Below are 14,809 nucleotides of genomic sequence, written 5' to 3' on the forward strand. Positions count from 1 at the left end.
TCTCTCACTGTCTCCTACTTGTCTTATGTAATGCCTTCCACCAGGAATCCTGGTTCAGAGTTTTGCAGGAGGTCCAGCTACACTGAGGTACAACTGGTATGCAGTAAAATCCACCAATTTCACATAGGTAATTCAAGGAATCTTAGGCGACAGAGCTCATTAATGAATCTGATCTAATCCAGAAAAAACTCTGCTTGAAAAAATGCACACTTAATCAAGGTTTTATATAAAATGACAGAGGTTCACAGGTGCCCTAATGCCCACCCAGGCGCATACAGAGGACATGCAACACACAAGACACACTGCACCTGCACGCCACTTAAGGTTACTACTTGCAAAAGCAAGCAAAATCACAAACAATAACTGCGCTTCTGTAGCGCCAGGAATGCTCCGTGCTCTCCATAATCCAGATTTCTCATTATTCCAGTAAATATTGCTATCTATAGTAGATGTCATGTGATGAGGAAACTGAGAGGAACAGGTTAACACAAACGACTCTGTAAAACAGCCACCTCTCTGGGTAGTCCTGCAATTCAATTAGCTCATTTAATACTTCTGTGGCACTTACTATGTGCAAAATATGTTAGAAATGGTAGGGAACCCACAGAAAATCACTCCTACTCATGTATTTTTTAAAAGTTATACCCAAGTATTTGGACCCTTCTATTAAGTATGTATAAAACAAAAAGGTATTACTCTTATTTAAAACAACACTGGGGGCAGACATGGTGCAGTAGGTTAATCCACCACCTGCGGCACCAGCATCCCATATGGGCACTGGGTTCTAATCCTGGCTGCCCCTCTTCCAGTCTAGCTCTCTGCTGTGGCCTTGGAAAGCCGTGGAAGACAGCCCAACTGCTTGGGCCCCTGCACCCGCATGGGAGACCAGGAAGAAGCACCTGGCTCCTGGCTTCCGATCAGAACAGCTCCAGCCATCACTGTCATTTGGGGAGTGAACCAACAGAAGGAAGACCTTTCTCTCTGTCTCTCTATCACTGTCTGTAAATAAATAAAATCTTTTAAAAAAAGACAACACTGGATCAACTACAGATACAAAATAAAGAACAGATTTTGCCAGGAAGAAGCTCAGCAGAGTGAAAGGTGTATTTGTAGCTGATGAGATGACAGTGAGGTTGTGAACTTTTTTCTTGTCATGTGGCTCCAAAATGATTCCATGACAACGATCACATAACAACCGTCAGAACCGTTTGTGCAAGATGGGTTTTAAACCCCAATTGTTAACCCATTTAATTGTTTTTTGCTTCCAAGTACAATGCTAATAATCAGATCTGAAATAAGAAGTTCTACCTACATTTGACTAAAACTAAAAAGGACTTCACGGTAGAAAAACAACACCCAGAAGAGGAGTAACACCATCTATTATAGGTATACTTTCTTGAATGCTCAAATGAAAGGTAACGGTAATGAAAATCTCATTCAAGTCAACAGATGAGCCTCGAGGCAGAGTTGAGCTAAGACGGCCACCAAATGCGAACGAAATACTTTGAAGCAGATGCAGGTCAAAATTCCCACCGGCAGTTTCCATGATGGAACATGGAAAGGAACGGGTCCCCCAGGGCCATTCTCACTGTCATCAAGCTTACTCATGAAGTTATCAGTGGCTCAGCACATCACAGAGAATGTGGCTGTTCACTCACGCAACACGTGTTCATTGAGTTGACACGCCAGGGCTGTGTGCTAAGCTGTTCTTTTACCTCTATGGCAAGACAAACAAATAGGACGCTTGGGACGCTGAGAACGTACAACACAACTGAGGGGCCACTCTCGCGCTGTGCAGCAGTCCCCCGGCACTGGTTCCACTCCATTCAAAGGAATCAGAAAAGAAATGCAGCATGTTCTACGGGAGGGCCAGCAACGCTCGGCAGATCACCCCTCCCTCCTGCTCTCGGACTCACTCAGACCTTCCTGGGCCGAAGCAGAGGTATTCATTCTGCCTTCTGGAAACGGGTTACTCCCTGGGCACGCAGTGGTGAGAGACAGCTCATCGAATGATGGCGATGGTACGTGCAAACTGCAGACTCGCGTGGTCCTTCTTGGGGCGAGAGACCCAGTCCTGTGAAAACCTCTGCTGAAGCAGGATGACGGCCAGGGTAAGACACCTGCACAGGAAGGCCGAGTGCTTCTGGAGGCCAAGTGGGATCAACCAGGGGAGCAGCGGGAGCAATGAAGGATAGGCTTTAGACAAATGAAGAGCGCCCCTCAGAACTCCCACGTGTCTGCAGCAGCGGAAGCAAGCGCCACGCCTTCATGCAGCCATGCTATGGTCTTTCCAGGATTAACTATGCAGAGCCGAGTGCTCACAGATCAGTGAAGTGTGCATCCCAGCCACTGTGGCTGTGGGGCACTATTTTGAGAGAATAAAGTCTTAAAGAGGAGCTTACTGGATAAGATAGTTTAGCTTATGCCCATTTTAAAAGCCCATCCAGGTGCAAACTGTTGAAATCTTTATTTAGTATAGAGTTGGTATTCTCTATAAAAAGTTCATTAAAAACAAATCTTAATGAAGAATGGGATGGGAGAGGGAGTAGGAGGTAGAATGGAAGTGGGGGTGGAAGGGCGGGGCTGGGGGAAGAACCACTATATTCCTAAAGCTGTACCTATGAAATTTGTATTCATTAAATAAAAGCTTTCTAAAAAAAAAAAAAAAAAAAAAAAAAGCCCATCCTAATTCCCACTGGACTTACCAACAAAAGAAAACACACTACTCATCCATGTGGCAGGTACATCTGAAGTCTACAGGGGACTCTGCGACCTGGTCACTTAAGGATCCAGGATGTCTCAGGTTCCTCTTTCTTGAAACTGAGCTTCCCAGAACACATGACACTCTTGCTTACAGAAGAAGCAAGACAGTGAGATTCTTTGTGCCAGCAAAAAAATGCTCAGGTTCCGAAACAGCACTCAATACTGTCTGCAGCTCACTGTCTGTCATCGAGTACCAACCACCCAGGACAGTCCAAATGTAAGGGAGTTGGAAAAGCAGTCAGCTGTGGGCCTGACAGGGAAGCGAACTAGCCTCAGAGAAATACTGAGACAGCCCAGCATGCACCGAGAGAAGCGTCTTACACTCCTACGAGAAACCCATATTTTAAAATATCCTGTCAACAACACACATGCACATAAGCCACAAACAAAAAGTTATTCATTTCATTCATTCCAATGAGATACACTAACAGGTTGATATGTCTCTAGCCAAAAGCAAAACAATGTGCTGTGTTAGCTAAGTGACTGTGCAGGTTCTCTGTGGGAAAATGCACCATTTGGGTTGGGATTCTAGCTTTCAATGTTAAAGACAGATCACTGGATGATAGCAACAGTGCATTTGAGATAGCACTGTGGCAAGTTTCCAGAACACAGCGTTGGCCAATGAAGGGTCTGGTCTGCAGGACACTCCCAAAGAAGGTCATCAAAATGGAGACATACAAGGGTCACGGAGAAGCACTCAGTGTCACGGTCTTCCTTGCCCTTTGTGCTGGTTCTCTCTGGTGTGTAACAAGCCACCCTAAAGCTCAGTATTAACTTGGTTTCTTTCTTACGGCTCAGCACTGTGCGTATGGATTAGGTTCAGCTCAGGCTGCTCTTGCTCTGGTTCTTTTATGCAATTAGAGTCATGTGCAGGCTTGCAAGCTTGCCAAAATGTTCCTGTACTGACATAGCCAGTATTTCAGCCGAGGACTGGCCAAGCTACCCTCTCCCCGCGTGACCTCTCCCATTGTCTTGCTTGAGTGTCCTTGCAACATGGAAATCTCAGCTTAATGAGGCTTCTGGAGATGGCAAGTGGCTTCCCCTAGAGCACCCACAACTTCCGGTAGAAGCCACAGGGCTTCCTGTGACCTAGCTTTGGAAGATGTTTAGTGTCAAATGGGTCACATGCTCTTGGCTTTACGGAGTCAGCCCAAGGTCAATGTGTAAAAAGCTGAACACGGGCATAAATACACAGAGCTGTGATTCACTGCGGACCAAGATCTCTGGAAACTTGTTAACACACCATCAGCTTGAAAAATGAGAACCATAGTCAAAAGTACTTGCTGTGTATCCATTATGGATGACTTTCTCAAAAATAAACCCCCAATGTATCCAATAAGGGTGAGAAAAAGTCTCCGAATATCGTAAGAGGGCATTAACCAAGAGGTGACATGTACAAAAAAATGCATTATGCCATATCTGGAATCTCATAGCCACTTTTAAGTGCATACATGGTCAACACACAGCACCACAATTTGTGAAAAATGGTAAGAAAGAGGATCTTTAAATGGGAAATATCATCCTAATAATATCCATGAAAAGAAACTAAGCCAATTAACAAAATTTAATGTCAGAAAAAATCATATTACAAAATTTGGAGGAAAAAGGCTGCTTTCTTAGCTGCCTGCATCCATATTCACTCTCTCCCGATACCAAGTGCAAAATACTAAGAAGTTGCCCACAATGTCTTCCTCCAAAGTGCACTGCAGTCATTAATTAGTTATTCCACGCACTGCTCCCCCAAGGAAAATAAAGATAATGACCCATTATTGTGGGGAGCCATAGCGGGCTTCTGGGGACCACCTGGCCCAACTGCAGACCCAAAGAATGGGGTTTTCCTCTGCAGCCTTTCAGACCTCAGCTCTCCCTACAAAATCAAGCGAAGTCTGCTTTCCCGGGTGAGCCATCTGTTTGCTTTAGGAAGTATCTTTTTCTTGTAGACACTGAAATTAATGTGTGAAGCCAGTCATTTTGCTTAATATTGCAGCTAGATCTCTGTGTGCTCTACTTGGTCCCAAGCTCTAAGAAATATGCAAGAAAGCTCCAGAAAGTGAAATGACGTGTTTTACTTGCAAGAGAGAAATCACTACTATTCCCCCTGAAGAACTAAATATAAATGTATAAATGATGTCCCACCTTTTTAAATGCTCTAAGTGCTACATTCAAGACAGTCATAAAGCAGCATTTTAATAACGCGTTATGGTCAATTAACATGCCCTGACCAAGAACAGGGCACTATAACAGGACCCCACTTCTTGGTTTTGTCACATCTTCCCTGGCTGCTCTTGTCATTTATCTTCCACTTTTCTGTTAACTCCACAAGGAAAAGGGCTGGCACAGTCATCATGGCTAAAAGCATGGATCATTTTGGAAAGCAAACAGAGTGCTTTTCTGAATAAGTCTGCATTATTCAGAAAGACAACTGATGCGGCCACGTTAATGGGCTGTAATTTATTCCATGGAAATTACATCATTTTCCGTGCTAGGCTATTCATAATCTAAGTATATCACACACTGATTTGCTGAGATGGTGAAACTAGTCTATCAGAATTAATGAGCAAATTAAAAGACTTTGCACTCAAAATTTCCCAGCAGAGAAAAACAGAAGTGTCTCTGGATAGTGTGAAACATATAAGAGAAATGCAGTCGGGGCTGCCTGCGGCACCGGCATCCCATTTGGGCACCAGTTCTAGTCCTGGCTGCTCCTCTTCTAATCCAGCTCTCTGCTATGGCCTGGAAAAAGCAGCAGAAGATGGCCCATATGCTTAGGCCCCTGTACTCGCATAGGAGACCTGGAAGAGGCTCCTGACTTCGGATCAGCACAGCTTCGGCCATTGCGGCCATTTGGGGAGTGAACCAGCAGATGGAAGACCTTTCTCTCTGTCTTTCCCTCTCATTGTCTGTAACTCTACCTTTCAAATAGATAAATAAAATCTTTAACAAAAAAAAAAAGAAAAGAAAAGAAAAGAAGAGAAAAGAAAAGAAAAGAAAGAAAGATCAGATGAGTGTTTTCCTGTCCAGTTGACCATAGGATGGTAGACTTAATTTCACAAGTGGGCATATTGCTCTGAAGAAGTGGGTCGGAAAGAAAAGAAACTTGGTGCTGTATGCAGATGTGGACAGGTGGACATCTGGACTCAGAAGTAAAGTGGACTGAGGAAAATGAAAAGGCAGATGATCCAGAACAGACATGGATCAACACGCACAGCTAGGTTTCAAGTACTTGCTCTTAACCTTGGCCACACAATGGAATCCTGAGGGGAGCTTTAAACATCACTGATGCCTTGGAATTCTAATCTAATTAATCCTGAGTGTGCCCTGAGCAGCAGGATCTTTCAAAGCTTCCTGGGGAGCCTTAGTATATGGTAAGATTTGAGCTCCTTCGGTTTAAAGTGAAGCTTGGTCAAATGGACAGCTCAAGAGCAAAGACTGTGACACTGCGAAGGTCATGTGGGACACGCTGGTTGGAGCAATGTAGCAGAACAGACGTCCACACAATCTCCGTCTAGTATAGCACAACTGAAAATGCTGATTATTTTAAAAAATTGTTCTAATGCTTTGCTCAGCTGACAAGAAATTTAAAAAGCTCCACACGGCCAGAGATGAAAAGCACAGAAACAAGTGGCCCGGGAATGGGAACGGGCAGTTGCTTGGTCAAATACGGTCGTTTCTGGAATCTCCACCCTGTTAATCGGCTCCATGCAGAGCACAGAAGACAAAGCATGGGGCCCCTTTCAAGTAAAAAGTCAGAGGACACGCTGTCTTACACCAGGCACCTGCAAAGGGTGCCTTCCTCAGAACGTGAAATGGGCAGAAAACAAAATAACAAAACCTGTCCCATTGAAAGAATAACATAGGTCACTCTTAGCCATGAACTCTGGGTTCCAAAAGAAGGAAAAAAGTCTAACCTGTGTAGAAATCTATTCTACCTCTGTTGCCTAAAATGTCTCAGGCCAAAAATTTAGTAAAAGGGGCCTCGTGACAGTGGTGGCCACACCAACGAAAGCGAGCACAATAATCCTGGGCCTGACCGATCTGTGCAGATGAAATCCTGAGAAATGTGGCCTCACAAAGTGCAGACATGAGAAAGAAACTTCCCTGAAAGAGTCACAGCGGGAACAAATGTAAAGGGTCAGACTAAATACTGTAAGAATCAGGTACAAAATAGAACATGAAGTACGTTTTTTGACCTAATAAACTGTACCTTATACACACACACACACACACACACACACACCACTACAATATGCAGTAGTCACTCTAATCATTCTGTAAAAATCGGAGAAAGTATAAGGATTCCTTCTCATTACTTTTATTCATCATTATTTCTTTCTAAACCTTTTATCTATTTATTGATTTTTATTTATTTGAAAGGCAGAGAGACAGAGAGAGACTGAAGACAGAGAGAGAGAGATCTTCCATCCTCTGGTACCCTCTGTTTCACTCCTCAGCAGCATGCCAAAGCCAGGAGCCAGAACTCCACCCTGGTCTCCCACGTGGGTGGCGCCGGCACCTGCTGCCTCCCAGGGTACGGGTTAGCAGGAAGCTGGGATCAGAGCACGGTAGCCGAGACTCAGACTCGGCACTCTGATACAGGATCTGGGCGTCCCAGACAGCATGATGGCTGTGCAGAAGCCCACCCCTCATCACTGTTTCCATTCATTCTTGTACAACAGGTGGCTGTCAGTGGAATTAAAAGCAGTAACTAAAACATGTGTGTGGAAAGGAAGAAACAAAACTGTCATTCTGCACAGACAACAGGATAAACTTCATAGAAAAGTATGAGAATTATTAAATTATCATTTCAGCCAGGTAAAAATGAGTGTAAGATCAGCATATAAAATGTGTCAGAAAATCACAGTTCAGCAGTAAATAGTTAGATAAAAACACTTTTTTTAAAAAATGTCATTTATCATTGCAACACAAAAGTAAAGTAGATAGGAATAAGTCTAAAAGGTGACATGCAAGATGCTAAAAAAAAGACTATTTTAGTTTAAGACATTAACGACCCAGATAAAAGGAGAAATACAATGTGCTCAGCAACAGGGGTACCATATGCTCATGTTAGTTTCCTTCACATGCAAGTAGTAGAATTCTGTCAAATACTTAATGACTTTTTCATGGACATGAAAATCTGATTTTTAACATTTATTTAAAAGAGTAGTAGCCAGCAAAGGCCGAGATACATCTAAAGAAGAATCAGGAGGGGTTTGTGCTCAGACAATACCAGATCTTGTGACAAAGCTACAGTAACTAGGAAGGTGGGAGCCTGGTACAGGAAGTGACAACTGAAACAAACGAAAGTACCAAGCCAAGAAAGAGACTCACAAGGACACAGAAATGTGTTCAGTCAGGGTAGAGAAAGACTGAGAAGTTTGAGACAAGCAGTTATCCACACCAGGTGTGGGCAAGCACAGCCCACAGGTTCAATCCAGCAAGACCCCCATTCTTGTAAGGAAGGTTTTATTAGGAGGCAGCCATGCCCATTCGCTTACATTTCTCCTTGGCTGCTTTCAAGCTAGGATGGCAAAATTAAGTAGTTGCCGCAACCAAGACCATATAACTTGAAAGCTTTAAATATTTATCATCTTGTCCTTTAATTTGCTGACCTCTGTGGTTCATATGGGAAAAAAATCAGAATGAATTCCTACCTTCTATCTTAACAAAAATCAATTCAAACAAGAGCCAGCATCGTGGCAAAGCAGGTTAAGCTGCCTGAAATGCTGGCATCCCCTATGGGTGCCTGTTTGAGTCTCAGTTGCTCCACTTCTGATCCAGCTCTCTGGTAATAAGCATCGGAAAGCAGCAGAAGATGACCCAAGTCCTTGGACCCCTGCACACACATGGGAGAAGAAGCTCCTGGCTTCTGGCTTTAGCCTGACCCAGCCTTGGCTGTTGCAGCCATTTGGGAAGTGAACCAGTAGATGTAAGATTCATATTCTCTCCTTTCCCCCCTCCCGCCCTCCCTCTCCTCCCACTCTAGCTCTGCCTTTCAAATAAATAAATATGTAAAAAAAAAAAACTGAATTCAAACAAATGAAAAATGTACATGGAGAAATCAAAACTTTAAAACAACATAAAAGAATTTACAGAAAAAAATATTTCTATGATTTGAGGGTAAGGAAATATTTGTTAAATAAGACACAAAAAAACAAATCATAAAAGAAAAAGCCCACACCATTCTAATTCATTAGCATTAAGAACTTAGTTCCTCAAAGACATTATAAAGAGAACAGAAACCAAACCACAATCAGAGGTAAAAACATACATGCACATGAGATGAGACATGTCCAAGAATGTTTACTGAAATAGTGTTCCTGATAAGGGAAAAAAAAAAAAAAAGGAGGTGGAGACTGGAAAGAAAGGACTAATGTCAGCTGGTATTAAATTCATAAATTGTGATATATTCATACTACAAACAATATGCAACACGAAATTATAATGAATATATATATATATATATCTTCATCTACAAGAACAGGATCCACACTTAATTAAACAAAGTAAGTACCAATTGCATTTATAAAATATTTTAAAAATCAAAAGTAAATACTTTGTCATTTAGAGATACACAGATATATAGTAAAACTATAAAGAAAAGCAAAGATACCATTTCTTAAAACATTTTTTAAAAACTTTAAAAAGAGTTGTTTTGTTGGTTAGTAGTGGCAAGCAGATGTACTTTGGGAGGAACCCAAAGGAGGTTTCAAACACTTGTCTTGGAAACTGAATGGTATTGACATGTGTATTTATTTTATTAGTAGTATTTGCCCTATTAATATAAGAGGTCCTTCCACTTTGTGGAAATAGATACAATGAAAAAGCTATGAAATTTGCAAATATTTTGGACCAAAATAAACCCACACTAACTTGTTACAACATGACTGAACAGGATCTAGTTTAGCACTCTAAGAAGGATAAGATATCAGTTGAAAGCTGTCCCTATCAGAGCAAAATGTATTCTGCTAAAATAAAGCAAAAGTAAATGTGAAAGTTGGGTGGAACAATAAAATCACTGACACTTCACAAAGTTTATGGGGACAGTGCCCCAAAGAAATCAAGTTTACAAAGGGGTTACTCATTTTAAGAAGGGATAAGATAATGTTGAAAACGAAGCCCACGGCAGCAGTCCATTTGCATCAGTTTGTAAGCAAAAAATTGACTTCATTCATGCCCTAAAGAAGGCTACTGAGTAACAAACAGCCAACACCAGAGATAGCTCAGAGGGTCCAGCTTACCTAAGTCTCACTGAAAAAAAGTTTGAGCAAGCTTTCCGCAGAATGGGTGCCCGCATCAGATTAATCAAAAGAGATTATAATGGGCACGATAAACAAGTGGAACCAAGATCCTGAAGCATTCCTTAGGAAGATGGTAACAGGAGATGAAGCATGGCTTTACCAGTATGATCCTGATGACAAAGCACAACCAAAGCAATGGCTACCAAGAGGTGGAAGTGGTCCCATCAGAGTAAAATGTGGCAGACAAAGCCAAGCTTTCTGGGGATGCTCAGGGCATTTTACTTGTTGACTTTCTGGAGGGCCAAAGAATGATAACATCTGCTTATTATGAGAGTGTTTTCAGAAAGTCAGCCAAAGCTCTAGCAGAAAAATGTAGAGTTTTCCTCCACCACAACATGCCTCTGCTCTCATCAAACAAGTGCAATTTTGTAAGAGTTTCAACAGGAAATCAGTAGGCATTCACCAAACAGACCTGATTTTGCCCCTTTGTTTTGTTCCTTCATCTGAAAAAACTTTCACAAGGGTACCCCCTTTCCTTCAGCTACTCATGTAAAAACAATTGACCTGGCCTGGTACATCCCACAGACCCTCTGTTCTTCAGGAGTGGACTGGACGGCTGGTGCCATTGCTTACCTGAGTGTCTAGAACTGGATGGAGCTGATATTGAGAAATAAAGGCTGTGTTTTTTAATCTTTTGATTTCATTTTTCCACAAATCTTTTCACCTCTCCTCAAATTCACCATACATATTCATTAGTGTGCATGCTATAGCTCACGATAAAGAAGAAAGGAAACCAGCCAGGCAGCTGAGTTTAAAGCTGAACAGAAGGGGTCTCTGGTTCAGTAGACACTGACTGGTCAGAAGCATTCTCATTTTTCTTAAGAATTTATTTAGTTATTTGAGGCTGGCGCCGCGGCTCACTAGGCTAATCCTCCGCCTAGCAGCGCCGGCACACCGGGTTCTAGTCCCGGTCGGGGCGCCGGATTCTGTCCCGGTTGCCCCTCTTCCAGGCCAGCCCTCTGCTGTGGCCAGGGAGTGCAGTGGAGGATGGCCCAGGTGCTTGGGCCCTGCACCCCATGGGAGACCAGGAAAAGCACCTGGCTCCTGGCTCCTGCCATCAGATCAGCGTGGTGCGCCGGCCGCGGCGCGCCGGCCGCGGCGGCCATTGGAGGGTGAACCAACGGCAAAGGAAGACCTTTCTCTGTGTCTCTCTCTCTCACTGTCCACTCTGCCTGTCAAAAAAAAAAAAAAAAAGAATTTATTTAGTTATTTGAAAGGAAGAGTGATGAAGGATGTGGGAGGCAGAGGGCTCTTCCATCCACTGGTTCACCTTCCAAATGGCCTCAAAGGCTGCGACTGGGTCAGGCTGAAATCAAGAGCCAGGAACTTCTGGGTCTCTGTGTGGGTGGCAGGGGCCCAAGCATTTGTGTCACCTGCTGTTGGTTTCCCGGGTGCATTAGCAGGCAGCTGGATGGGAAGTAGAACAGCCAGCATTCACACTGGTACTCTAATATGTGATGCTAGAATAGCCAGTAGCAGCCTAACCCACTGAGTCACAAAGCTACCCCCAGCTCCTATTCTTATTTTTAAATTATGATAACTAAGACATAATAATTTGTTGAGAGGCCAGTGTTGTGGCTCAGCTGGTTAAGCTGTCACCTGTAATGCCAGCCTCCCAAATGAATGTCAGTTCAAGTCCCCAGTGTTCCACTTCTGATGCAGCTCCCTGCTAATGCCCCTGAGAAAGCAGAAGAGGGTCCAAGATCTCCCCTCCCAACTAGGTGGAAGACCCGGATGGATTTCCAGGCTCCTGGCTTTGGCCTGGCCCTGAACCAGCCATTGTAGCTATCTGGGGAGTGAACCAGCAGTCAGATTTCCCTCCCTCTCTTTCTCTCTGTCTCTCCTTCTCTCTGTAACTCTGCCTTTCAAATAAAGAAATCTTTTTTAAAAAAAGAATTGTGGCCGGTGCCATGGCTCAATAGGCTAATCCTCCGCCTGCGGCACTGGCACACCGGGTTCTAGTCCCAGTCGGGGGGCTGGAATCTGTCCCAGTTGCCCCTCTTCCAGGCCAGCTCTCTGCTATAGCCCAGAAGTGCAGTGGAGGATGGCCCAAGTGCTTGGGCCTTGCACCCGCATGGGAGACCAGGAGAAGCACCTGGCTCCTGGCTTAGGATCAGCATGGTGCACCGGCCGCAGCATGCTGGCCACGGCAGCCATTGGAGGGTAAACCAATGGCAAAGGAAGACCTTTCTGTCTCTCTCTCACTTTCCACTCTGCCTGTCAAAAAAAAAAAAAAAAAAAAAAAAAAAAAAAAAAAAAAGAATTGTTATAGTGTCTATAATGCAGTCTAATTCTGTATTGAGTGTATGTTGAATGCATATGTAAATAAGTGACTGCATGCGCAGCTGTCCTCTACAGGGGTGATCTGGTGTCTGGAATCTGTTAAGATTCCACTTGTGATCTCTAATGGCTTATACTTTTCCATTTGGCTCTGAGTACAAGACAAAATTCTCTGGTGATGAAAAGTATCTCATAGCATTCGACTCATATAGCCTAGGAGATTAATTCTGTTTCTTAAGTACACACATAGCCTTAACAACAATTTGTAAGGGGTGGGCATTTGGCACAGCAGTTACAGCACTGCTTGGGATGTCTGTGTCTCATGTCAGAGTGCCTGATTCAAGTCCTGGCCCCACTTTCAGTTCTGGCTTCCTGCTGATGGGTACCCTGGGAGGCAGCAGGTGACAGGCCAAGTACGTGCGTCCCTGTCACCCATGTGGAAGACCCAGACGGAGTTCCAGGCTAGCCCTCAATGCTGCAGGCATTTGAGTAATGATGTTCTTCCAGTGGGTGGAAAAGCACCTCAGATCTACCTATCTGTCTTGTCTATCATCTATCTATCTTTGACTCCATGCCTTGCAAATGAAAACTAATTAATCATTAAAAAAAAAAGGAAACAACTTGTAAAACTGTATTTTACTTGTATTTTGTAGAAGAAAGGCATTCATATTTTCAGGAGACTGGAAGCATATAAGAGAAAAATGAACAAGAGTGGGGAGGATTTTTCGTTGTCCTCCTTTTCCCTAACCTTTGTAGATAGAAGACAGGAAGTGTGATCCAGGACAAAAGAACTTGCAAAACAAGATTAAACTGCACTAGTACACATATCCATTAAAAAAATAAAAATAAAAAAACCTGGGTGACTTGCAAAGTGCAGCCAAAAATTAAGAGTTATTCAAAACAAATGCACATACAAAATAATGAAATCCTATGGGTACAGACTGGTTTATCCTTTATAAGCAAAAAGGATAAAATAAGAATACATAAAAAGAGATGTTAAAAATGTTTTGTAGCATAAAGGATTAAGCCGCTGTCTGCAGCGCCAGCACCGCATATGGGTGACAGCTTGAGTCCCGGCTGCTCCACTCCTCTCCAGCTCCCTGCGAATGTGTCTGGGGAAGCAACAGAGGACAGCCCAGGCACGTGGACCCCTGCACCCACATGGGAGACCCAGAAGAAGCTCCTGGTTCCTGGCTTCAGTCTGGCCAGGCTCGGCTGTTGCGGCCATATCAGGAGTGAACCAACAGATGGAAGATCTCTCTCTTTCAAATTAAAAAACAAAGTGTTTTCACACTTTGAAAAATTATTCTGGATAAGTTAGAAAAGGAAAAGAAAAGAAAACACAAACCTAGGGCAGATGTCCTTACCTTATCCTGAGGACCAGAAGGCAGAGCAGAGTCACCCCCCTCCCCACCCCCGGCTGGGGCCACCACAGACTGCTGCCCACTCACGAGGGACTCAGTGGGAACCAGACTCTCTCAAGTCTTTTTCACACTGAAAAGTACAATCCCAACTTTTCATGTTGGGAAAACAGCAATACAGGCCTGTAGGCTTACCCCATCGAAGTTTATCTTGCTCATTTCTGCCTTTTTTTTTTAATTCTATTAGAATTTTTGCTGCAGTTTTGTGACTGCAATGCACGTTCGAATGCTGTCGGCTCTGTGCCATCTGCAGGAGTGCTGGGCCTATCTGCACATCTAATTATGATATGGGACAGGGCACAGGAGGTGGCAGCCAAACTCAGTCTTTTAAAATTTATTTTATTTATATTTAAATGTAAAAGTTATATTTATTTAAATAGATTTTTATAAAAAATGTTTTATTATTTATTTATTGAAAGCAAGAGAGACAGAGAAAGACAGTATCCCTTCTGCTGGTTCACTCCCAAATATCTCCACAGCCACGGCTGGGCCAAGACAAAGGCAGGAGCCTAGAATTCCACCTGAGTCTCCCACATGGGTGGCAGGGACCCGAACACTCGGGCCATCCTTGCTGTCTCCTAAGGTGTGCATTAGCAGAGAACTGGACTTGGGAATGGAGCCGGGCCTCGAATTCAGACACTGTGATATGGGAGGTGGCCATCCAAAGTGGTGAATTAAACTGCTACACCAAACGCCCACGCCTAAAACATCATGTTGTTAAAGATCCAGTTCTCCCAGATGGAATGCAGAATAAGGGCTACTAAATTCCATGGTCCCTGCCATTGAACAAAGCACCTGGTGACTTAATGGCCAGAGGTGAACTGAGATGCACAGAGCTCCAAGGGAGCCCGGGAGAAAAACAAAGCTCAGCTGTCAGAGCTAACATGGTCTACTTGGAGCAGTGTTCGCTGTGCCAGCACTCCTGTCAGTAAGAACGTCACACAGGTACTTCAAAAGGTTCACAGGAGATGTGCACTATGAAAAAAAAAAAAACTGTACAGATTTCAAAACTGCTGGTGCCAAAATAAATTTACTGTTTTATTCCAT

At 43.5% G+C, this 14,809-nt stretch overlaps 1 protein-coding gene across 2 annotated transcripts in view; it reads right to left on the minus strand.

Moving 5' to 3' along the window:
* GPR158 (G protein-coupled receptor 158) overlaps window positions 1-14,809 on the minus strand; it is a 351,668-nt gene that overhangs the window by 275,499 nt on the left and 61,360 nt on the right. The window contains exon 3 of one of the 2 annotated variants that reach the window (XM_051820964.2): window positions 11,099-11,233. The exons of the other annotated variant lie outside the window; for it this stretch is intronic. Coding sequence (XP_051676924.2) covers window positions 11,099-11,233 — 135 coding nt within the window. The remainder of the gene's footprint in view (window positions 1-11,098; window positions 11,234-14,809) is intronic. 2 annotated transcript variants of the gene reach the window in all.

This window comes from Oryctolagus cuniculus, chromosome 13 (genome assembly GCF_964237555.1).
Source record: "Oryctolagus cuniculus chromosome 13, mOryCun1.1, whole genome shotgun sequence".
Lineage (NCBI taxonomy): Eukaryota > Metazoa > Chordata > Mammalia > Lagomorpha > Leporidae > Oryctolagus > Oryctolagus cuniculus.